This window comes from Rhinoderma darwinii, chromosome 1 (genome assembly GCF_050947455.1).
Source record: "Rhinoderma darwinii isolate aRhiDar2 chromosome 1, aRhiDar2.hap1, whole genome shotgun sequence".
NCBI classification, from domain to species: domain Eukaryota; kingdom Metazoa; phylum Chordata; class Amphibia; order Anura; family Rhinodermatidae; genus Rhinoderma; species Rhinoderma darwinii.
Genome location: NC_134687.1, coordinates 46,189,547 through 46,215,702, shown reverse-complemented (window position 1 = coordinate 46,215,702; position 26,156 = coordinate 46,189,547). Strand labels below are relative to the sequence as shown.

General features: G+C 43.1%; 1 protein-coding gene across 1 annotated transcript in view; it reads left to right on the top strand.

The window, feature by feature from the left end:
* Positions 1–21,910, top strand: part of FBXL5 (F-box and leucine rich repeat protein 5) — a 40,195-nt gene extending 18,285 nt beyond the window's left edge. The window contains exons 2-11 of the mRNA XM_075858272.1: positions 1,974–2,189; positions 4,810–4,905; positions 5,496–5,682; positions 6,423–6,605; positions 7,652–7,777; positions 10,155–10,309; positions 10,396–10,478; positions 11,435–12,145; positions 20,374–20,522; positions 21,636–21,910. Of these exons, the coding sequence (XP_075714387.1) occupies positions 1,974–2,189; positions 4,810–4,905; positions 5,496–5,682; positions 6,423–6,605; positions 7,652–7,777; positions 10,155–10,309; positions 10,396–10,478; positions 11,435–12,145; positions 20,374–20,522; positions 21,636–21,712 (1,983 nt within the window). The 3' untranslated portion in view covers positions 21,713–21,910. The remainder of the gene's footprint in view (positions 1–1,973; positions 2,190–4,809; positions 4,906–5,495; positions 5,683–6,422; positions 6,606–7,651; positions 7,778–10,154; positions 10,310–10,395; positions 10,479–11,434; positions 12,146–20,373; positions 20,523–21,635) is intronic.
* The last annotated feature ends 4,246 nt before the right edge of the window (positions 21,911–26,156 follow it).

Here is a 26,156-nt window from a genome sequence, read left to right as displayed (position 1 = left end):
TGGAACCTGAAAGAAAACAAAGATAAGATAACAAAGACTTTGTCAGACTTTCGGCAAGCACCTAAAACAGCCAGTTGTGTAGATTCGTATCCTCCTGTGCTCTGTTTTATGCGGCAAAACCTATGGAGGGAGCAGTGGGGAAAGTTGCTGCTGCTGCAAGCTACCCCCCAGCCGGAGGCAAGGCAACCTCATCTCTATCCCTTTAGCCACACTTCTTGTTCACGTTCAGTAAAGGTGTTAATAAGATGGAGACACAATGTTTGCCTCCATTAAATCCTAGACTATATCCTAAACTACAAATGACCTTAACAACTTTTCACGTAAACCACTGTCCTGATATCCGAACCCCATTAATGTATGTGCTGCCTTTGAGGGCGCTGTGTACGCCTGATTTATTTTTTTTACTTTAAAGGGGGCTAAGAGGCATGCAAGAAGGCGTGATCAGCGTCTCTGTATAGAAAGAATATAATAAAGCAATTGAAATAAAAAGAGGAAACCCTCCCCCACACACCAATATTGGAAGTTCCTGCATTGTGCTCTGACATCAAGTTTTGTTCACGCAGAATGTACTTGGATGCTCATCACCCATGTATAGCGGATGTGTCTGTAGTTCGTTATTCCCAAATGAATGTCTGATAAATGCAGGTCCCCACACCTGTACCCCCCACTAGTTTGCTCAGCTATTTCCGTAACTCCCACAGGAAACAATGGAGCGAGCTGCGCAGCCACCTCTGTGCATTTTCTGCAGTCGACTGCGCTATTGATTCCGTCGAAAAAACAGAAACCTGCCGCAACGGTGACAAACGGAAACCATTAGCAATGTTTCCGTCACCATTGATATCAATGGTTATGTAAACGGAAGCTGTGGTTTCCATTTGACTTTCCGTTGCGGGGTTCCACAACGGAAACCTTTGACGGAACCCCTCAACGGAAAGCCAACGCTGATGTCAACCGGCCCTTACAAAGTCATACGTTACACAATGTAGACATGTTTGGCCCCCGCTATTCACAGGAAAATTTATTTTTGGGGTAAAAATGATTCATTGAGCAAACTACCTAAACTAAGCTAACGATAAAATAAAGTGCCCGGCCAGCCAATATCCCTCTCTACCTCTCACTTGTTCACATTTTAAATCCGGGGGATTTTGCCGGAGTGCTTCTTTAACCAAAAAAAAAATTCTTTGCTTTGACTGAATATCGTAAATGTAATTTTAAGGTCAATGATTTGTTCTGCTTTAGTTTATGATGTTGGTGAAGCTGACGCAATCACCTAAGGGACTTTTATCACACTTCAGGTTGGCATGGCTTTTATAATCGAGTATGTGAGGACTTTCATTTATGACAGGATATTGTGATACTTTCTTAGAAAGATTGGAGTTCCTTGATCTGTGACAGTTATGTTATTTCGGAATTATTCTTATTTTGTGGTTTTCTTTATTTTCATATACATTTATTGTCATTGTGTTTCTTTCTTTTTGTCTGCATGCTTAAAGGGCTTGTACAATTTAGGGGCTGCATTTTTTTATTGATGACCTAACCACAGGATAGGTCATCAATATAGGATCGATGGAGTTCCGACACCTGATATAGATCCAATCACCAGAAGCTATGCAGGTGTCAGTCCCAGGAGCAGAAGGCTCCGACCACTGTATAGCGGCTGTACTGCAGGTCTGCTCCTATTCAAGTGAATAGAAGCAGAGCTGCAGTAATCCAGCACGGCTGCTATACAGTGGTCGGAGCCTTCTGCTTCCTACACCTGCATAGCTTCGGGTGCCCGGAGGGAGCCAGGGTAGCTGATTAGTGCAGGGTCCATGTGTCGGACCAACACCGATCATATACTGATGACCTATCCTGTGTATAGGTCATCAGTATAAAAAGCAGCCCCCACCCAGGACAATTCCTTTATGTTACGGAGTCGAAGATGATCTAAACTTCTAAGTTGATCTTTAATGTATTGTATTTGCTTTTCACAGCTTTCCAAGACCAATTTTTCCAACAATAATGACTTCCGAGCTCTGCTGCAGTCTCTATATGAGACCTTCAAGGAGTTCAAAATGCATGAGCAGATTGAGAATGAGTGCATCATCGGCCTGCTACAGCAACGCAGCCAGACCGTGTACAATGTCCACTCCGACAACAAGCTCTCTGAGATGCTCGTCCTCTTCGAAAAAGGGCTGAAAAATGTGAAGGTAAACGTCCATCTGTGTTTAGCACAGCAATGCTCGTTTCATAATTAAAGGGGGATGTCTCATGAAGGCAACTCGTTTATATAGAAGCCTGCTGTCCACTGCAGGTCTGGCCACGTGTGGCCCTTTACTGTACATCCAACCATGTCATACGTGGGTGGCTCGAGTACGCCAGAGCGATTCATTTTTCATAGGCAGAAACCTGATTGGTTGTCAATGGAAATTGCTCAATTTTTTTCTTGAACTAGTTTTGATAACACGCAGCGGTTTGAGTTATGCTGAATCCATACGGGAATGCAAACATAGGAACATACATAGTTCTTCTGACTAACATTGCCTATGTATTACCGAGGGAGAACGAATTAAATACACATGTGCATGAGGCCTCATGCCGGCTTTAGGTGGCTGTAATATCGGACACTTTTTAAAGTCTGCATTATGGCCTTAATACCCGCGTCTCCTTTTAAGAAAAAATTCACTGCAGTACGTGAATACATTTGCTAATATACATTCCGGTCCCCCGTTGCGCTGATTCTGAGACAGTCATAGATTTTTATAGCGCTGCCGGGGGACCGGAGGTCTAGTTGCAGTCTTCCTTCATTACGACACGACTCTTCATCATGTGTCCGGCTCCGCTGTAGTCTATGTACAAGCAGGAGCAGTAGTACTGCGAGTACATGGAGTACAGCGGGGTCGGACACGTGATGTAGAGTTGTATCGTCGTCAAAGAAGGCTGTGCAATTAGGTTTCTGGTCCCCCTGGTAGCGCTATTAAAATCTCAGAATCAGCGCGACGGGTCCAGGATGTATATAAGCGAGTGTACTCGCATACTGCAGTGAATATACTGCTAATACTTTTTGGTCCACACATAACCCCTTTATTGTAATGTGTTTATACCTATTACATGTCTGTCCTATGTATGTGATCTGGATGGGTCCGCTTTATTACACTATAGGCAGTACAAGGTTTTTACATTGTCGATCAGTACAGCGTTTAGCCAGCGAATAAGATTTTATGTCTTCCATTTAAAAGTACATTTAGCTCAGACAAATATGGAAGTGGAGGGGGGAGAAAATTGTGGATCTCTCTTGGGAAAGAATAGAATCAAACAGGGAAGATCCAACCGGTTTGTTTCATATATTCCCCAATTCCAGCTTTCATTAAAGAGGCTCTGTCACCAGATTTTGCAGCCCCTATCTGCTATTGCAGCAGATCGGCGCTGCAATGTAGATTACAGTAACGTTTTTATTTTTAAAAAACGAGCATTTTTGGCCAAGTTATGACCATTTTCGTATTTATGCAAATGAGGCTTGCAAAAGTACAACTGGGCGTGTTGAAAAGTAAAAGTACAACTGGGCGTGTATTATGTGCGTACATCGGGGCGTGTTTACTACTTTTACTAGCTGGGCGTTGTGTATAGAAGTGTCATCCACTTCTCTTCACAACGCCCAGCTTCTGGCAGTGCAGATCTGTGACGTCACTCACAGGTCCTGCATCGTGTCGGCACCAGAGGCTACACTTGATTCTGCAGCAGCATCAGCATTTGCAGGTAAGTAGCTACATCGACTTACCTGCAAACGCCGATGCTGCTGCAGAATCATCTGTAGCCTCTGGTGCCGACACGATGCAGGACCTGTGAGTGACGTCACAGTGCTGCACTGCCAGAAGCTGGGCGTTGTGAAGAGAAGTGGATGACACTTCTATACACAACGCCCAGCTAGTAAAAGTAGTAAACACACCCCGATGTACGCACATAATACACGCCCAGTTGTACTTTTACTTTTCAACACGCCCAGTTGTACTTTTGCAAGCCTCATTTGCATAAATACGAAAATGGTCATAACTTGGCCAAAAATGCTCGTTTTTAAAAAATAAAAACGTTACTGTAATCTACATTGCAGCGCCTATCTGCTGCAATAGCAGATAGGGGCTGCAAAATCTGGTGACAGAGCCTCTTTAAGGGGGATTTCTGGAAAGAGAAGAGTGGGGGTCCGACTTTTGCCACCCCTGCAGATCCGCTGCTTTGATGGATCTGCAGCACTCGGAGCGCTGCTTCCCCTTTGTTCCCTTTACTGCTCAATACTATCAAATGCTGACAGGAGTGGGAGAAGGCTGTAAAACTGAACAAACGTGTCACTGTTTGACTGTATTGAGCAGCGTGAGCAATGAAGGTGAAGCAGCGCTGACACGAGTACCTCGGCCCCTTCAAAACTGCTGATCAATGGAAGTGCCGAGTCGGACCTCCATTAATCAGATATGGATGGCCTATCCTCAGAATGGGCTTTCAGTTTTCTCTCTCCGGGAAACCTATTTTAAATATTTGGGTTTACTTTGAAAAATAATGAAAGATGGCCAACCATGGAACGTTTCCAGTGCTGGGGTCATGTGATTTTTCAGCTGATGCATTGAGGGGTTAATGTCATTTTGAGGAACTCTGAGATTGTACGAGATTGGGACACCACCGTCCTAGAAGAAACTTCCTCATGATAAGTATTCGTTTCTGTCCCTCGTAAAAATGTTAACTACGTTGACAAGATTTGTAACCTAGTGTTTTAAAGGTCTGGTTTAACTGTTTATATGCCACACAAAATGTTGTCACTCATTCATTATTCTGTGCTCTCAGGATGAATATGAGCAGCTGAACTATGCCCAACAGCTGAAGGAGAGGTTGGAGGCTTTCACCAGCGACTTCATTCCTCATATGAAGGAAGAGGAGGAGGTAAGTGCCGTGGTCTATCATTTCTAATTGTTCTCTAGTTGCATTCATTTTACTTTGTCTTAATAATGGCCACCTGTTAGCTGCAGGGCCTCCATTTAAAATGTGTGTTTTAAAGGGAAACTGTCAGTAAGTTTGGAGCCACTATACCACCGGCATGTCGTTATACAGCTGGTGTATAGTGTTTCAAACCTGTCCGCGTAAAAAAAAAAAAAATAATCCCAAAAAATTCCTCGGGGTATAGTAACTAACTTGGCAAGATGAGCCGGGAGCAGATAAAAGGCGCATAGTGCACGTGAAGTGGAGGACAGTGCTCATGCACAGTGAAGCAAGGGGTACTGTCCTCTACTTCATGTGCGCAATGTGCCTTACGCCGTTGGACTCCTTACCCCGACTACTCTCGGTACGTTGTCATTTACTTTACTAACTATTCCTAAAACATCCGTTTTTGACCTCGGCCGGTTTGGAACATTAACCCTCAGCTGCGTAATGGCATGCAGGGATTTAGTGGCTCCAAGCCTACTGACCGGCTCTCTATCAGAATAGTAGCTTCATGAGGTGTATACATATAGACTAAATGAGCATTCTCTTAGGTTTTTCAGCCCATGTTGATGGAATACTTTACTTATGATGAGCTCAAGGACATTAAAAAGATGGTGATCGCCCAGCACAGCTCCCAGAAAGACCCCGCAGAACTTCTCAGAGGGCTGAGTCTCTGGAATGAGGCAGAAGAGCTTCAAAAGGTGTTCAAATATTCGGTGGATGAAAAGTCAGAGGAGGGTAAGGCCTATTGCCAGCGTGCTTACCACATGTAATGCTGTGCATAACCAGAGGGGTACATCAAGAATCCATGCAAGTCCCTTGTGCAGGATCATTTCCTTGTAACAACCTTTGTTTGGGGAATATTAATGACTCGGGTTTATGAATAATTTTGGCTCGGCGCTGAGTTCACTTAAATTGTGCGATACGCTTTCGGGATTTAGGAACAGGATAATATGGACCCATGACAACCACCACTCTGTGCCCATAACTGTTTCTTCTCTAACACTCGTCTCCTTCCACTCTTATATACAGAACTTCTCTCTTTCTTTTCTCTGGAATTCTCTTCCTCATTCTTTCTCTATTTTGTCATCAGCATCTCTTAAACATCTGTTTGCCCTCAAACAAGCCATGTATTATCTCCACTCGGGTGTCACACATTTGACCTCACAGATTAGCAAAATACTAAAATTCGCAATAGAAGTAAATGAAAAACTTTATTACTCAAAATCAGTACAAGTAAAGTAATGTGTCCTACCCTCTCCTGATTGGCAGGCGCAGACACACTCCATGTATTCGTTTTATATTTTAGTTGCCTGAACACACCTGTAGTGGCAGCTTGCATTGTGTTGGGACATTTCATCTCAATATATTCCTGTAAAAATGTGACTTCATACAGCTCCATGGAAATTGTTATTGCTGTATCATTTCAGTGCTGTTGTATGTTCTCCGTTATGTATGATGATTTCTTGTTGTTACAGAGCCAGCTGCTCAGCCCAGCGCGACATCTATTTGTCATCTTCCTCCGGAGGTAATGCTGAAAATTTTTAGTTACCTTAATCCGCAGGAGCTGTGTCGTTGTTGTCAAGTAAACAGTAAATGGGCACAGCTGGCAAAGGCTGGAAGTCTCTGGAAACATCTGTATCCTGTGCTGTGGGCTAGAGGTGAGTCACACCAACTTTCCGCATGTGGACTCCAGGTCTGTGCTATCTAAAGGAAAAACACCTATTTTAAAACTCTATCTTTTCCCTGTTTAGAGACTTGACAAATTTGGCCAACGAGGTGTGACTTAATATAGTGTCAGATAATTGTAGAGCTAAAGAGAATCTGTCACATGGGTACATTCTGCAATATTTATCACTAAAAACTGAGGCCAATGTTCTGGGGTCTATAGCTCCTGGTGATGGTGGTGCCCGCTGCATTACATATTAGTGTGTACACGTGAGAATCGTTTTTTAGGTCGTAGCTGAAATCAATACTACAGAGAACACCGCAATTGCGGACATGACCTCTTATTCATATCCTCTGGTTTAGCGTTTCATTGCATTAATACTTTGGTTTTGAAGATAACTATTGTGTAATTTCTTTGTTGCAATATTGAAGTGAGATTATTTCATCTCTGCTGTTTTACAGGTACGTAGAAACTTGGGCAAAACCGGCAGTCCTTTCAGCCCTCCTTTTCTTTCCTTTTCACTGTATCTTTTCATCATCATCATAGCCAAAGACTAAAGCTGGCCATGCACATCAGATAAATGTCAGCTGAGCCTGCCGACTTCAGTGACATCGCCAGACAACCTAATTTGTATGGGGGCAGCATGACTGCGCTTATTGTCCTCTCCCTGACAGTAAACATGGCACGGTTATCTCATCTGAATGCCCAGCTTAAGACCTGATAATTGCACATATGTTGTAATATTTATGTAGTCGATTAATTTCAACTTCTTCACTTCTCTGTAACACACGGCGTTTGCTCTATCTGGCTAGGTTTAGTTTCTGTTGTTTAAGGACTGAGCAGATTGCATCGTTACATAGGATGTGTTCTGTCCCTCTGTAACAGAGATCAGTGTTGTTTCATCTCAACGCTTGCTTTGTTTTTCCCAGTTTTGTTGAGTGTGACATGGTTAGGACAGTATATTGCCTAGTCATGCCTTGTCATGTTTACCTTGCCTGCTTATTTCCTTTTTGCATTGTGATAAGTGTCTTCTTATAGGAAACTGGTACAACGGGGCAGCTACTCACCTTGACACTGAGCCAAATGAGGAGTGGGTGTCCAGTAGGAAGGATGAGAGCCGTGCATACCAGGATTGGGATGAGGATGCTGACATTGATGAGTCTGGTACGGAATATTGCCTGGGTGTGCTTCATTGAAATGTATGGACAACCATGTAATAGATGGCTGGGGCGGAGCTGCCAGAGCGGGAGCGAAGCTTTTTTAGTAGCACTCTGTTCTGGGTAATAGAGGGGTTTCCTGGGTGGATGGGGGTGATGCACATTTGCCCTAACGATGAGGGTTGTCTTAACCCCTTCCCAAGATTTGTATGGATACGTCATGGAAAGCAAGTGCTTCCCGCATTTTGCCGTATCCATACGACAAACGGTGGACACCGGCTCAGAAGCGGAGTCATGCCACCATCCCCGGGTGTCAGCTGTATCTTAGTTAAATCCCTGGGGTAATGGCGTGGACCGAAGTTTTCTCCGATCCCCGCCATTAACCCCTTAAATACAGCGGTCAAAAGCGATCGCTGCATTTAAGGGGTTTGCAGCTCATCGGCACCCCAGCAATGAAATTTGCCGGTGGCTGCAAAGGCAACCCGAGGCCTAACACTAGCCTCCCGGTATGCCTAGTACGGAAGCATTTCAGGCCACACCCGGAGGTGGGGCATGAAAGGCTTCCGTAGCCGCTGGCAAAATGGCGCCAGCTAAGGAGTTGAACCAGCGTCATCAACGGTGGATGTCGGCTGTATGTTACGGATTCCTGCCATTAACCCCTTAGATGCAGCGATCGCTGCATCTTAGAGGTTGGTAGCAGATCGGCAGCCCTAACAGGAAGCCTAACAATGGCCTCCAGCTCTGCCATTACGGAAGCAGATTAGGCCCCGACCGGAGGCGAAGCGTAATCGGCTTGCTGCCAGTGAATCACTGAGATATCTAATACATTGCACTACATAGGTAGTGCAATGTATTGGAGAAAAAATCTGACAGACCTTCAAGCTCCCTAGTGGGACTAAAAAAAAAGTTGTAAAAAATATAATCCGCTTCAAGTAATAAAATAAAGCTCAATCGCCTTTTTTCCATTATTAAGTCCTTTATTATTGAAAAAAAGCCATACATATTTGGTACATGTAGGGGGTTTCTAAAACCATTAAACACAGCATAATAATTAGAGATCGGTCTTGTTATGGTGGCACAAGCTGGGCACCACATATTGGCATATCTATGGAAAAAATCAAATTTTCACTCATCAACATCGAGTGCGCACTCATTTCTGCAAATCACCTGCGGGGTTAACATGCTCGCTACACTCCTAGGTGAATACATTGAGGGGTATAGTTTCCAAAATGGGGTCACTTCTGAGGGGTTTCCACTGTTTTGGTCCCACAGGGGCTTTGCAAATGCGACCTAGCGACCAGAAACCAATCCAGCAAAATCTGCACTCAAAAAGCCAAATGGCGCTCGTTCTCTTCTGAGCCCAACCGTGTGCCCAAACAGCAGTTTATGACCACATATGGGGTATTGCCGTACTCGGGAGAAATTGCTTTACAAATGTTGGGGTGCTTTTTCACCTTTTATTTTTTGAGAAAATGAAAATTTTGGAAGAAAATTAAATTTTTCTTTTCACTGCCCAATTCAAATAAAATATATGAAACACCTGTGGGGTCAAAATGCTCACTACACCCCTAGATGAATTCCTCAAGTGGTTTAGTTACCTAAATAGTCACTTTATGGGCGTTTTCACTGTTTTGTCCCCTCAGGGGCTTTGTAAATGTGATATGGCCTCCGCAAACCATTCCTGCTAAATTTGAGTACAAATGGTGCTCTTTCCCGTTATGACCACATGTGGGGTATTGTTTTACTCGGGAGAAATTGCTTTACAAATTTTGTGGTGCTTTTTCCCCTTTAGTCCTTGTGGAAATGAGAAAAAAATTTATATTTTGACATTGATATCAATGGTGACGGAAACATTGCTAATGGTTTCCGTCGTTCGTCACCATTTCGGCAGGTTTCCGGTTTTCCGACGGAATCAATAGCGCAGTCGACTCCGCTATTGATTCCGTCGTTAAAACGGAAACCTGCCGGAATAGTGACAAACGGAAGCCATTAGCAATGTTTTGGTCACCATTGATATCAATGGTGACGGAATCTGTGGTTTCATTTTCACTTTCCGTTGCGGGGTTCACCCGACGGAAACCTCCGACGGAACCCCGGAATGGGAAGCCAACGCTGATGTGAACAGGCCCTTACCTGAAGCTCCTGACACCCAATGCAAACTCTGTAACAAGACCACCCAACTATCAAGTGGCATTTGTATTATTGGTCCCTCATATGGGACAGAGGGATCTTTTGGGCCCCCTATGGCTCCAGGGCCCTTCTACGCCTGCAAGGTCTGCACCCCCTATAGTAATGTATGTATAGGAAGATCTATAGATAGATTGGTATATATGTATGATGGATAGATATTCATTCTCTTAGTCATGTGTTTCCTTTTCTTACAGAGGAGCCTGAAGATGATGGTTATTCTTCCTCTATAAGTGTGGCACAGCAAGAAAAAGAGTTACTGCATGGTCTAATTCAAAACGTTCTTCCCCATGTTGGTCGTTCAGTGAAAACCCTTGTACTTGCGTACAGTTCAGCAGCCAGCAGCAAAATGGTATTCACATCCCACAAGCGTAGAGAGATTTAACTTTGATCAACAGCTTAGGCATTTTCTATAACTGTTGTTGTTTTGCTCTATAGATTCGTCAAATGCTTGAGCTTTGCCCCAATTTGGAATTTCTGGATCTTACACAGACAGATATTTCAGACTCCGCATTTGATGGGTAAGTTTATATAATGTGGTCCTGAATATAAAAACTGATGCAAAAACGTCACTTCCAAAATGAGGAAAATTGTTCAAAATGGAATTCACGTGGCGGCCCTGTAAGTCCTACTCCAGAAGGGATCTTGGTACAGGACTCAGGTGTTGGCTCTCCTCAGGCACCTATTTAGATCTCATCTGTTTTTTGTACGCCACCAGCAGGCCTCAGGATAGGATGAGACGTATACTACATGTTTTATGTATCCGCTATAAAATTAGACATCCAAGTTAAGAATTGTTTTGACACGTCTGGATGGTTTCTACACTTAAAGGCCGCTTTCAGAGGTTTTAGCGGTTTAGAGTTTGAATGCGGAAACCAACACTAATACCTTGGGCTGTGCAGCTTTTTCCAGGTCAGCGCCCCTCCTAACCTAGCTTTGTGAATGGGGTCATGTTGCATTTCCTAGCTCAACAGTAGGTTGGAAATACTGATGTTTCATATAAAAAATAAAAAAGGTCTCTTCAATTCTAGATATCGGTGGCCCCACAGGTGAGACACCGGATTAGACGTTGATGGCAATGTTATATTTTTAATAGATATTTATATTGGGGGAAAGCTCTTTAAAGCCTCTTTCAGACGAGTGTAATATGGATGCTTTTTTGCTCCCATATTACGGACTCGACACCCGAATTTGCGACCATTTGAGTGCTTTTAACTCCGGTTCTTGTGAAATATGGGAGTTATCGGTCTTGCGTCCGTAACCAAAAATCCTCCGTATTACGCTTGTCTGAAAGCGGCCTAACATTAAAGTACTACTAACTCCCTGCCCCCTTAACCTCACAGGCCTTGGTTTACAGCTAGAACAGATGTGTTATATATGTGGATACAAATGTTAAAAAATTGCTAAAGTATCAAATATTGTTCTATATATTCTGAAACATTTTCACATTTTAATAATTCTATTATTTGCCTCTCAGGTGGTATTTTGGCAGTTGTCAAAACCTTCGTCGCATTGACTTGTCTGGATGTGATCAGATCAGTGACCTAACCCTGGAAAGGCTGAGCGTTGCGCTTGGCGTTCTACCGTGTTATAGGAAAGGATTATTTAAATGTTCTGGAAACAACAAAAATGCTAAATCAACCTGGGGGAGAAAAGGAATGCACAACAGAATAAGGACTAACGCCATGCAGTGCATAGGTGGCCAGTGCGGATTATTTTCTGAAGAATTATGGATGCGATCTAGCCATTGTGACGGTTATCCATCTCCACCTTACTGGATTCTAGATTCTGAGAGGCTGGCTGACATTGAAGATGCTGGCGACTGGAAATCTAGAAATACTGATGGACTTAGTGTATTGGAGATGTCCTCCAATATGAATTGTTTTGCTAATGGATGTTGCAATTGGAAGCCAATGCCTGGAATAAGGACTAATGGTAGCTGGCAGTATCGATATCCGTCAAATGATTATACCTATTGTGGTCATTCATTCTGTTTGGCTGGAGCAAAACTAAGGACTATACAAGCACTCCCAGAGCCCTCTGCACTGTGCAAAGGCGGCAAAAGGACTCCCCAGTCAGAGGTTACAGACTCTTTCTCTGGGAGTGCAAAGTCTGAGCCTCGTGCTGCACGTGTGTTACAGTTACTCAGCCTCTCCGGTTGTCATCAGGTCACCGATAGTGGTCTCAGGTTAGTGGGTTATTACTTTTCCTTAGTCCTCCAGTAGAATCTGATTGCTTGAACTTTGTTCCCACGACTAACATTGCTGGCTGGTTGGAAGTGATCACTTAACACGTCATTTGAAGTGTACTTAAAGGGGTTGTCCCAAGATTAAATGTTAGCCCCTAACAATATTCTAGTGAATAACATGCTGATCAGAGGGGGTACGACCGTGGGAGGCTATAGGACTGCCAGAGATAGCGGAGTACAGCGCTCGGATATCTCCGGCAGTGCCATATAGAATGAATGGAGCAGCAGAGCAAATGCGCAACCTGCCACTCCATTTATTCAGCGGATCGAGACCCCCGTTCTAGTGATCAGCGGGCTTCCCAGCAATCGGACCCCCGCTAATCAGCTTGTAATCACCTATCCTGTGGTTAGGGGCTAACATTTAATCTTGGGACAACCCCTTTAAGGGGGGAACTATTCCCTACAAGACCAGCAGCAAAATACAGATCACTTTTAACAACTGCCTATATTTTGTGTATGAAGCAGCAAACCGGATGCTTCCTACTTAAATATATGGTGAATTCTGATCATAAAGAGAACAGTTCAAATAATAAAGGTATATTCTGACGTTGCTTTATATTCAATTCCGAAATATGCAGGTGTTCGTTCATCAAGGGCAAACTTTTGTTTGACTGCTTGACTGGCTTGCTTACAGGGGCTAATAAGGGGCATGGAGAATCTAAGTTATGGGGAAAGATTAAAAGAATTAAATCTATTTAGCCTTGAAGAGAGACGACTAAGGGGGGACATGATTAACTTATATAAATATATTAATGGCACATACAAAAAATATGGTGAAATCCTGTTCCATGTAAAACCCCCTCAAAACACAAGGGGGCACTCCCTCCGTCTGTAGAAAAAAAGGTTCAATCTGCAGAGGGACAAGCCTTCTTTACTGTGAGAACTGTGAATCTATGGAATAGTCACCGCAGGAGCCGTCACAGCAGGGAATGTAGATGCTGCAAAAAAGGCTTAGATAATTTCCTAGAACAAAAAGATCTAAGCTCCTATGTGTGGAAATTTTTCCCTTCCCTTTTCCCGTCCCTTGGTTGAACTTGATGCACATGTGTCTTTTTTCAACCTTACTAACTATGTAACTCTCTAGGATAACACCTTAGCAAAACCTTATGTAATCTACTTGGGCCAGTTAGATCACTCCAGTGGCCCGGCAATAAAAACTTCCACTACATGTCAATACAATAGCAGGTTGCATATGTGTCTCCTGTTCAGCCTTGCATAATACACATGGTGTGGTCATGTAAATGGGGTTTTACGGTTATTGGCTATTCACATATTAGGATATAAATGTCTGTTTTCTGGGACCCCCACTGATCACAAGAACGAGAGTCCCAAACCCACCGTTGTTCCTCACTGCACGACCGCAGTGAGGAGGAGTGTGAATGGAGCGGAGGTCAAGCATGCTGACGCTCCACTCAATGTCTATGGGGCTGACAGAAACAACCAAACGATGTACTCCGCTGTCTCCGTCCGCTCCAAAAACTATGAATGGAGCAGCAGGGCGCATGCTGCGAGAAGGAACGGGGACTCGGGACCCCAGTTTCTGTGAGCCCTGGGGGATCCTAGTGGTGGGGCCCGCAGCAAACCGACAATTATCATCCATTCTGTGGACAGGTGTTAAGTGTCAATTGTGGAAAAACCTCTTCAAGGCCAGGGAGACTTTTTGTAGTTTGTTTTTTCCCCCATAGAGTAATCGTAACATCTTTAAAAGTTACGTGTAAGTAATTTTCGTCTAAGGCTAGTTTCACCCGAGTGTATCCGATTCACGCACGTGAAATACGTGTGTAAATCTGGTCCGTCTGCGTTGCGTTATTGCATCTGTACTTTGCCAGTGGCATGTGTCTTTCACGCACTCGCAAAGCACGTCTTTCTTATTTTTCAATGGAATTGATGCACAAATCACGCACAGCACACGGATGTGCATCCGTGTGTTGTGCGTGGTTTTCACGCACCCATTGACTTCAATGGGCACATAGGTGCATGAAAAAACGCACCAATACAGGACATGCAGTGAGTTTTATGCAACGGACGTGCTGCGTGAAAACTCCTGCATGTGTGAACAGCCCCGTTGAAATCAGTGGGTCCGTGTGCTGTGTATGATTTACACGGACGAGTTTTACGCTCGTCTGAATGAGCCCTTACTCTTTTGGAGGAAAAAATAAATATAGCTGCTGCTTTTTGAGTTCTCTCGGAAATCACATCAAGTAATGATTGATAGTAAGTATCTTGAACAGCAGTTTTTCTGTGAATTTTTCAAGCAAAGATCCTTTTTCTGAACAACATATCACAGCTACAGGTCCGTACACCTATTGGCCAAAGTGGCACAAAAACATTTTGTAGGAGCGATGAAAGAATACAGTGGCCGTAGTTATGAGTTCACTGTATTCATGATTGAAGCTCTTCCGTGTGTGTGCGTGCGTGCGCACACAAACAGCCTGTCAATCACCGGCCTGAAGATTGGGGGGCAGCGGGGAGTTCTCTCCCCATGAATACAGTGAACTCCTAACTATTAAGTCTGGTGTATTTTTTCAGCACTTTTATTAGCCAGATGGCACAACATTCTGTTTTTGTTTTTTTTGTGCTTTTTTGGCTAATAGGAGTACGGACCTGTAGCTCTAATATGCTGACCAATCCGCTATAGAATAATGGGAGAGGAATCCTCACCAAACATTTGCAATAAGGCTAGTCATTTTATAAATAAACCAGTATTTTCCTTCAGGCTGGGTTCACACAACCTATTTTCAGACGTAAACAAGGCGTATTATGCCTCGTTTTACGCGTGAAAATATGGCTACAATACGTCGGCAAACATCTGCCCATTCATTTGGGTTTGCCGATGTACTGTGCAGACAACCTGTCATTTACGCGTCGTCGTTTGACAGCTGTCAAACGACGACGCGTAAAAATACAGCCTCGTCAAAAGAAGTGCAGGACACTTATATACATTATGTGCAGGACACTTATATACATTATATGCAGGACACTTATATACATTATATGCAGGACACTTATATACATTATATGCAGGACACTTATATACATTATATGCAGGACACTTATATACATTATATGCAGGACACTTATATACATTATATGCAGGACACTTATATACATTATATGCAGGACACTTATATACATTATATGCAGGACACTTATATACATTATATGCAGGACACTTATATACATTATATGCAGGACACTTATATACATTATATGCAGGACACTTATATACATTATGTGCAGGACACTTCTATACATTATGTGCAGGACACTTCTATACATTATGTGCAGGACACTTCTATACATTATATGCAGGACACTTCTATACATTATATGCAGGACACTTATATACATTATGTGCAGGACACTTATATACATTATGTGCAGGACACTTCTATACATTATATGCAGGACACTTATATACATTATATGCAGGACACTTATATACATTATATGCAGGACACTTATATACATTATATGCAGGACACTTATATACATTATATGCAGGACACTTATATACATTATATGCAGGACACTTATATACATTATATGCAGGACACTTATATACATTATATGCAGGACACTTATATACATTATATGCAGGACACTTATATACATTATATGCAGGACACTTATATACATTATATGCAGGACACTTATATACATTATATGCAGGACACTTATATACATTATATGCAGGACACTTATATACATTATATGCAGGACACTTATATACATTATATGCAGGACACTTATATACATTATATGCAGGACACTTATATACATTATATGCAGGACACTTATATACATTATGTGCAGGACACTTATATACATTATGTGCAGGACACTTCTATACATTATATGCAGGACACTTATATACATTATATGCAGGACACTTCTTTCAGACGTAATTGGAGCCGTTCTTCATTGAAGTGAATGAAGAGCAGCTCAAGATTACGGGCGTCAAAGACGCCTCGCATAATACGAGGAGGAGCATTTACGTCTGAAACGAGGCAGCTGTTTTCTCCTGAAAACAGTCGGTCTTTTCAGACGTAAAAGCCTCTCATCGTGTTCACATACCCTTATGGTTTAGGCCATGGCTGGGGCTAATATATTGACACTGGTACCATCTCTGGAGAATGTGATGTACTGGCCTAATGAAGAGCATTATTATAGCAGAGGCGCTTATGTACATAGTGGCCTTCGCAAATATGTCAGATCCATTCAGATAGGGAAAGGTTGATTGTATGCAGGACTTAAACATGCGATTCGCCTAAAGGGGTCTTCCGGATTAGAACATTGAAGGCCTTTCCTTAGGATAGGGCACCAATAAGTGATCCTTAGGGTCCAAACCAGATTACAGTGAGTGAGCTCAGTCACAGCGCCTCTTCTGTACCTGCTGCGGTGTCTGGCATTGCGGATTAGCCTCATTCACCTGAATGGCACTGCCATGTGTACAAGTGAGCTGCTGTGCCCAGGTAAACATTGAAGAGTCCATGATGCTCACTCACTTTGTTTGGGTGGCACCCCAACAGATAACCCATTGATGGCCTGTCCTAAGTATAGGCCTTCATTGTTATATTCTGGAAAACGTCTTAAGTTTTATACAGACATAAACTAAAGCCATACACGTTCCTGTTTCCCAGCTATGGATCGGCTAAGCGTACATTTTATTTCAATAGGTAGAATTAGATGAGCCACATCCTCCGGGTGCTCCCTTCCTTTTGGGTCCTGCCGTGTGTCCAGGCAACGCATTAGGGCCACAATGTGGGTATTTTTGAAAACAGGAGAAACAGGGTGATAGATTTTGTGGTGTGTTTCTTAATTCTCATGGTCGCTTTACAAAGAAATCGGTCTTCAAACTGATACTTTTATTAAAAAAAGTGCAATTTTTTTTTTTTTTTTTTTTCACCTGCTATGTATTCAATTTAGCAAAAAACTGCGTGGTCAAAATACTTACTATACCCCTAGATAAATACCTTAAGGGGTCTAGTTTTCTAAATGGGGTCACTTGTGGGGGTTTCCACCATTCTGACACCTATGAGCCTCTGAAAACCTGGCTTGGTGCAGGAAAACAAAATGTACTTACAAATTGAATAATAATTTTATAAATTTTGAAGTCCTCTAAATTGCTGAAAATGTATTTTATTTTTTCAAAAGTGCTGCCAAAATAGAGTAAAGAGATAGAAATATATATTTAATTAAAAAAATTGTACAGTATGTGTGTACATATGTGACATATTGCAGTTAAAAATAAGGGAAAATGGCTATTTTTACAAAATTTCTTCCATTTTTCTATTTTTTTATTAATTTCCGCAAATTGTATCCGTCTACTTTTACCACTAAAGTCAGACATACCAGATTTGACAAATCTGGCTTGGTCATTAAGGTACAAACAGGCCCGGTCATTAAGGGGGTTAATGAGGGTTTGTACCGCTAGGTTTTCATAGCCGGAATCGTGGTATTTAGGTGGTAATTTTTTTTACCAAATCTATTATTTTTGGGGCATGGTTGCTTTCCACCGCATATTAACCCGTAGAAGTGCATTTGCCAGTGTATGTAACTGTCGTGCCAACAAAGCAGATGGCCAACAAATGTGTCAGTCCACAGCTGTAAACAATAGTTAAAGCAGGGAGAATTTAAATTAGAACTGTATTGGACTGAAGGGCAATATATTTGAGAACTGGAGGAAAATGTTTAGAACTTGAGCGTGTTCACAGGATGAAAGAACAGGGCTTTATAATGTCACTACTTTTTTTCAATGGGACTGGTCATACAACGTCTCTTCAGCCCCATCAATCTCTATATCAGAGACGAACGTGCCAAGGGACGTTGGCACACCATTACAGGTACCTGCCCGGAAAAGTAGGAACCGTAATGTGCGCAAAACAACCAATCACCTACAGAATATATAAAAGGGCAGTGTCCAGCACCATCTTTATGGACAGTAAAGGATCGCTAATCCCCTAAGGTATTGTCAGCTTTCCTGGAAGTATTTTCGGGTTTAACAGGTTGTGCAAAAGCCTGAACTACAAAAAAGCCGATAACGTATTGAACAGGAACAGCTCGTAAATTGAGTAACCTCCAAATATAAAGAACTATACCCACATCACCAAACACTTTATAAGAATTAATAGAACACTTTATATGGCCGGGCATAGTTATAATAATAGGCAAACTCCGTAAAATGATATAAAAAAATAATAATTTATTGAAGGAATATTACATTTAAATGAAATGATGCCCTCAAATAAATTCTATTTTTATCTCGTATGCTATTTCAGTGATTCCAACTGACCTTCTTTTACAAACTGTACCCTTCAAGGTATTCATCTAGGGGTATAGTGAGAATTTTGTTAGGGGTTTTTCAAAAATCTTTTACTTCGGTGTGACTAAGGCCTTATTCACATGACAGTGAAAAACGGCCGTGTGACGCTCAGTTTCAGAACAATGATATTCTATGGGTGTATTCACACGGCCGGTTTTTTAACGGCCCATGAATAATGGCCGTCAAAAAATAGGACATGTCCTATTTTTGGCCGTTTTAACGGCCTGACGGCCCCCATAGAAGTCGATGGATCCGTTTTTAACGGCTGTCGATACATGTAACAATCGTTAAAAACGGATCTGTGACATGGGGATTTGCAGGCTATCGGTGGCACGATGGCACATAATCACAGATGCAGCACCGACTTCTCCTGGTCTGGTCGCTAGTCTCACGAGTTCTGCGAAGGCGACACGATGACGTCATCGCGCCGCCTTCGCAGATCCCGTGAGACTAGCGACCAGACCACCGGAGACAGTGCTGCATTTTGAGTGTGTGTCATCGTGTCGCCGCAGATCCCTTGAAGACGAGGGATCTTACCTGAAGACAGCGACATGGGGTCTGTGTGGCATCCTATACAGGGGGTCTGTGTGGCATCCTATACAGGGGGTCTGTGTGGCATCCTATACAGGGGGTCCTGTGTGGCATCCTATACAGGGGGTCCTGTGTGGCATGATACACAGGGGGTCCTGTGTGGCATGATACACAGGGGGTCCTGTGTGGCATGATACACAGGGGGGGCTGTGTGGCATGATACACAGGAGGGGCTGTGTGGCATTATACACAGGAGGGGCTGTGTGGCATGATACACAGGAGGTGTGTGTATGACGCAATAATTTCACCGGGGTAGTGGGTTGGCGAATTGGGGATTATTTTATAATTACTGGGGCAGGAGAGATCTGGGGAGATCTTGATTCGCTTTTTTTACACGTCACTTGGAACTGTACAGGACTTCTCACACCGACTCTCACAAGCTCTCTGGCAGAAACTAGCTAGTCCGAGCCGGTGATGAGAAGAATTCTGCCTCTTTTGTTTAGGCTGTGACTGGTCATGCAGTTTTGAATGACCAATCACAGCGATAGACTTCACAGGACCGCTCTCATTGGTCCTGTGCCAGCGAGCGGTGAGTATCTGTCACTCGCTGCCGCAATCTTCCCCTTGTCACCATGCCATTTGACATGGTGACGGTTTATTGTCGTCACGTAACTGTACGTGAGAAGGCGGCAAAGCACCGCCGATTCCGACGTAGTTACGTGATTGGACGGGCAGGGGTTAAAGTAAGTGTACTTGCCTTCCCATAGTGCAGTTCTAAAGAAGCTTTCATTTACTGAGAAAAGCTGACATTTTAGATTATGGTGACCAGACCTGACTACGCCTTATTGTAAAACAGCTGCAGACTGTGCGAGAGCCATATGCTCATCCATATCGTATAAAGGGGACGCCAGCAGCAGAGCTGTATACCCACCCCAGCGTATAAAGCAAACCAGGACAAATATAACTCAAGGCTAGAGCTGACCATGGACATGGGATTTATGTGGGTAGATTTGCTCAGTGACTCCTGTCTATGGTGACTGACAGATCATGCTGTGACTTCTATCTTGGGGGTGGGGGGGGGGGGTGAGAGTTGAATAAATAGATTTACTCCCCTCCAGTTTTATTGTTTGCCCCGAGAGAAGCGTTGCCAGAGGTATCTGGTGGCTGCTTGTCTCTCATAGCAGTAGAGAAATGACATGATTGTGCAGCTCAGCCTTGTCTTGAGGGAAGGAGGAGAAAATAAGCAGACGGCAAAATGTACAACATTTCTCATTCGGAACTCCTGATGATGATTTGTTTGGTTTAATTACAGGGCGTTGACCTTAGGCGGAGGATTACCTTACCTGGAACACCTAAACCTCTCCGGATGTCTCAATGTGACGGGATCTGGCTTACAAGATCTGGTGTCGGCGTGTCCCTCTCTTAATGATGAACACTTCTACTACTGCGACAACATTAATGGTAACGTGGATTGTGTGAGCAGGAGACTGGAGGGACTGGGCTTGCTCTTTAAAGATTTAGTCTATTAATGCACGTCTGGGGGGTTTGCACTGTCAGGAGCTTCTGCTCTACTGGCTATGTCTTCCCTGACCGGGCTGAAGGGAAATTCTGTTAATTCTCTGAACATGGTTTATACAGCACCATGTGCATTATAGACCCATGATAACACAGAAGCTGCACGTGGTGCTGTCTCTCTAAACCTGGCCACATAAGTATTTTGCCAATGTATGGACAAGTCTGGGCTGTCATCTGAGTCTCTGCTGCAGGTAAGTAATGCATACAGGGTTTATAGGGATTCCCCACGGCTTGCATTTTGCCTGTAATGGCCTTCTAGTTCCTCAAAGTGAAGAATCCGCTACGGGTATGTGCACACGCAAAATCAAAAACGTCTGAATATACTCAGCTGGTTTCAAGGGAAAACAGCTCTTGATTTTCAGCTGTTTTTGGAGCTGTTTTTCTATAGAGTCAATGAAAAACTGCTCCAAAAATATCTCAAGAAGTGACATGCAGTTCTTTTTCACTGCCGTTTTTCAAAACGGCCCGTCGGAACAGAACACAGTTTTTCCCATTGAAATCAATGGGCAGGTGTTTGGAGGCGTTCTGCTTCCAATTTTCGGCCGTTTACGGCCCGAAAATAAGCCGTGTGACCATCCCCAAAGAGTGCGGACAGCTAGTGCATTACATCTCTCGTCCTTCATACATTCGATTATGGTTCTGGTGCAGGTTCCTTATCAAATGACTCCAACATTAAAGTGTTGTTCATGATGAAGTGAAGTGCAGCTCCCAGCGTACAGCGCTGCAACCACTGGACAATGTGGTCAGGTGACCTCGCCGTGGATAACACGTCACGCTACTATTTACTTAAGACTGTGCGGGCAGACGTAATGGTGTCCAAGAATTCTCCTTCCCTAAAGTTCATCAAACATAATATACATAAAGTGTTACCTGAAGGTTGACTGAAGCCTTGATCATCATGACTTTCCTCTCCCTGTGTGTTGTGTGTGGTATTTTGCTGATTGTCACCTTGTGATGTGACATAAGACGTGTAATCTCACGGATTGTGTTTCCACGCAGGTCCTCATGCAGACACGGCCAGCGGATGCCAGAATCTGCAGTGTGGTTTTCGGGCCTGCTGTCGATCTGGTGAATGATCAGTTCTTACCCGACCTCCCCCACTCATCTGAGCAGCCATTCTTTCATGCACTTTACCTTTTTACCACACGCTGTGTGTAAAACCTGTTTTGGAGTTTTTCCTTGAGAAAATGAGCAGCATACATTGTAGTTCTTGAGCAAGCTGTCCAGTGTAGTAACCGTTTTCGCTTTATTAAACTTCATTGTCTGGAATCCTTTATTTGTTTTGCCTGCTTCTTTTCTTATTTACCGTACAACCGATTATCCACAATTTTGTGCCACATTCAACTCTGGGGGTTTTCCCATCTTGGAGATTCTTCTTTGCAACATATGATTTATCCTGAAAAAAAACACTATAAAGAAATGTCATTAACACACGTTGATACTTGGGTTATTTTTGGAAAAGAAAAAAATAACCTGTGGAGGTCTATGGGAGAAAAATGCCACTAAATGCTAAAAAAGAATGCCAAGGCCGGCTGTGCTGTGATTTAAAAGAACACAAGACAAAATAAAATAAAAATGCCACCTAAAAAAAAAAAACATGTTTGTAGTGCATTTTATATTTCCTCGTTGACTTAAAGCGAACGTCTGGCCTTCACTGAATCTGCTTGTGCAGCCACCCTGAGGCCTAACTCACACGGCCGTGAGATACGGACTGTATGTATGCCGCACTTCTCGAACCGAACACCGTTTAGGGAGCCGTACTCCTATCATAATCATTCATGACGCTGAGAGTCGCTGCCGTTCACAAGGAGATATCCGTAATGTATGAGCGATTATTACTCCGGTCACTTGTCCCCACACATTTTCATCATGTCGGCAGCACCTTTTCATCATGTCGGCAGCGCGTCTCCGTGTTTACACAGGAAAATGTGCTGCCGACAACGATCATATTTTCTGCTACAGAAACGATACGATCAGCTGATGAGTGTGCTGTGAATTCTCATTCTCCCCATAATTGGCAATGTAGAAGCGCCTTAAGTCTCTATTTACACTGTTTGTATTGTACATTTCACGTATACCCCCGGAAAGACGCTCTTGGGAGTTATATCAGGAGTATTTCCTGACGTGTACGTCAAACGGATGCCCCAAATGCAGTGAATTGAGCCTTCGAGCCTGTTAATTTCACCTTTTGGCCCTATGTTCGGCGCATGCACCGGTAACGCTTCTACCATATATGCCCAACTTATCTATAGACCTCTACTCACCTGGCATATTCCAGAGTAGAGCCAAACATAGGGCAAAAACAGAGGTTTTTATCCTCTGAATTTATAGAGTATCGGTCTCCAAAATACTTTTTCCTGGATGGGGTGGTGATTCCTCCTTAAAATATCCCTATAATAGCATTCAGCAGCCCCACGCCGAGCCTACAGTGATTCTATAAGTGATGCTCTTTGTAGGGCGGTATGCGGCTGCTAAAGGGGGACTTGGAAGAGATGTGGCAGAGGTACTGGGGAGTAACCAATAGGGCGGCAGCACCAGAGGACTAGTAGGTCGTTGGGAGAGTTAAATGGGGCATCTGTGGCTGGCACACTGACTCGTGGAATACTCCAATATATTGCCCTGTGCAGCGGTTAGTTGGCACCAAGTGGCTTGTGTACCAGAATCATTTGCCCATCCCTGATATAGTTTGGTCCTAATATCACATCTGCTGATCAAGACAGCTGCAAAATGATTGCATGGTGATCCTATCTGACATAGTTCTTGTCCACTTCCCCTTGAGTGTTATGATTTTGTTAGTGTTTGAGCCATGACCTATATTCAGGTCGCCGGTATTTAGATAAAGGAGATCAATTTACACACCCAACCTCTCGTTCAGTAATTACCGGTCCATCTGCTCTGAATCATGGACTGTAAACGTAAAGCCGACCTGGCGTTTATTCTGCAATGTGCCCGATACTGGAGCTTATCCGGCCGGGAAGTGACTACATAATAGGTTATCGGTTTAGAGTCATGTGAATAGTACCAACATGAACCGTGTCATGTATTAGGTGAATCATTTAACGGTAAAGCCTTGTGTGCTACGCAATTGGCCTCATGTACTTAAGAGGCTCACAAAACAAACGGTTTGTCACAATTGTTTAGCAGGTAGGATTTTGTGACTACTTTAGTCCATGTAGGTATATGCACTCAGATGGTGGTCACCCAGACAGGAAAACATTTGGGTTTCTAGCAATTTAAAATCATCCTATAGAATACAACCGTATCAAATACTTATTAAAACTTTGGTTACTGAGGTGTTTAGAACATCAGAACTAAACAATATTCATGTTCTGAGGTGTAATTGGGAAACAACCTCCAACCCCACATGCTCCCCATAAACCATAATTTCAGGGGTGCACGTTAAAAACCTAAGTTCCTAGAGACCCCCCCCCCCCCCTTTGTGCTGTTCAGGAAAGATCAAATCCACTTAAAGGCTGAAATTCTTTTTACCACCCCTAGGAGGAGCTCACTGCATTCAAAGGGAGCTGTAACAATCTCCCTGCATTGAGCTCCCCCTAGTGACAGCATGCGGGAAGGCAGAATTTTATCATGTTACACTATGGATGTGTAATGGAAACCGGGGGAGTTGGAGCTCTATTAAAAGACAAGAAAGAAAAAACAGCCTTGTACTTCAAAAAAAATTGGAACTAATTTATTCAATATAATTACCGTAAATTATTCCTGCCAAAAACCACCACTAACCCAGTCACCATCTTAAACCATATAAATACAATAAATGTTTAAGTGTTGACCAATAAAGCATTGAAGAACTCCAGGGATATTCGATATTAATCTATAACCACCATGTATAATGTTTAAGAAGGGGTTAATATTGATAGACCATCAGAGCTATGGGTATTAACCGCTAAACCCCTCTAGACCGCTAGGTATATATCAGGAATACTATCACTAACCCCGAAACCACCCCCTATAAAAGTGTATGATGTAATTTGTGTAGAAAGCTGGCCAAGTCCGTATATTCGGGGGTTCTGTGGTGCAACACACCTGGGTCAGAGAGCAACAAAACTACTGGCATTGCTGATTCCGTTGCACAGCGGGCACCATCAGAGCACAATGTAAAATATTGACTTTAACCGGCTCCATCAGGTTTCCATGACGGTGTCCGTCGTTGTACCAAGAACAATATATATATTGTTTCCGGTATATTGGGCCGAATCTGTGATGGAGGCCCCCAGCACCCATGTGAACAGGCCCTTAACGTAGGGTGGAAAAAAAAAAAGCTTTTTTTTTTTTTTCCATGTTATAAAGATATTTTAGGACAAATAATCTACCCTTAGGATTACTAGACAGGATGCTTGGGTGTAATATAAAGAATAATAAATGATAGTATTCTAATAAATGGTGGTATTCACAAGAGGCAGTGATATTTTTTTTTGTTCTAAAGAACATCGTGACCTGTAGAGAGATGTAACTAGTATTGTTGTTGTTTTTGATTCACTGAAAAATACAGTGCTCAGACGTAGCAGAGTTATATTTCTTGTCCATAATAATTCTTCATTCACATAAAGCAGTAGGTTCACCTGCAGTCCTATGTAACGCCACAGATAAACTGGTTTTATTTATTAAAACTGGCCTTGTTACTGATCGGATGCTAAGGGGTAACAAGGAAATACTTATTTATTTTTGCTTCCTGTTTTGACAGATGAAGCCGAGTGCTATCCATCCGACTCCTCTTCACCGATTTTACCATTGTTTGCTATAGACAACACGATCACTATTATGAATGTGACCTATTATGATCTGATGATTTGTGCCATAGGATGATACTCATGTTGTATTGGTACAGATTTAGCAGAGCTAGGTGCATACCTCCCAACCTTCAAGTATTGCAAAGAGGGACAATTTATTCCCTGTTAAGCCACGCCTCTAACCCTGCCCATACACACCTGGTTCAGCCCACACTGTATCATTCTCCCATAGTGCCCCCCACACAGTATAATGCCTTCTTAGCTGCCACCATACAGTATAATTCCCAATAGTGGCTAATAAATAAAATGCTTACCTAGCCCCGTTCCTATGACGAGTGGAGATCACTCTGCTCCTCCGCCCTGTATTATGAGTGGCTTGGCGCAGACAGGCTTGATGACATCACTGCATCTCGCCTCTCTGGGCTGAGTGGGTCACAGCCACTTCACACAGTGAATGCTGAAGCAGGGAGTTAACGGTTTCCTGTTTCAGCATTGAATTCAACAGTATCTGCGCCCTGAGGATGCAGATACAGGTCTCACCGAGACATACCACTGGCTGCCTGGGACAGCAGGAGACAGCCAAGAATTTGAGACTGTCCCGCTGAATCTGGGACGGTTAGGTATGATAGTAGTGTCATTAAATAAAAACATGTTAAGGCCTATATAATACTCTAATAAATTCCCCCCCACCTGTCCTGTCTAAAGACTGCATTATAATTTCAGCTTTAAAAAGTCACAAATTTTGGCAAACACTTTTTTCACTTCTATGGTG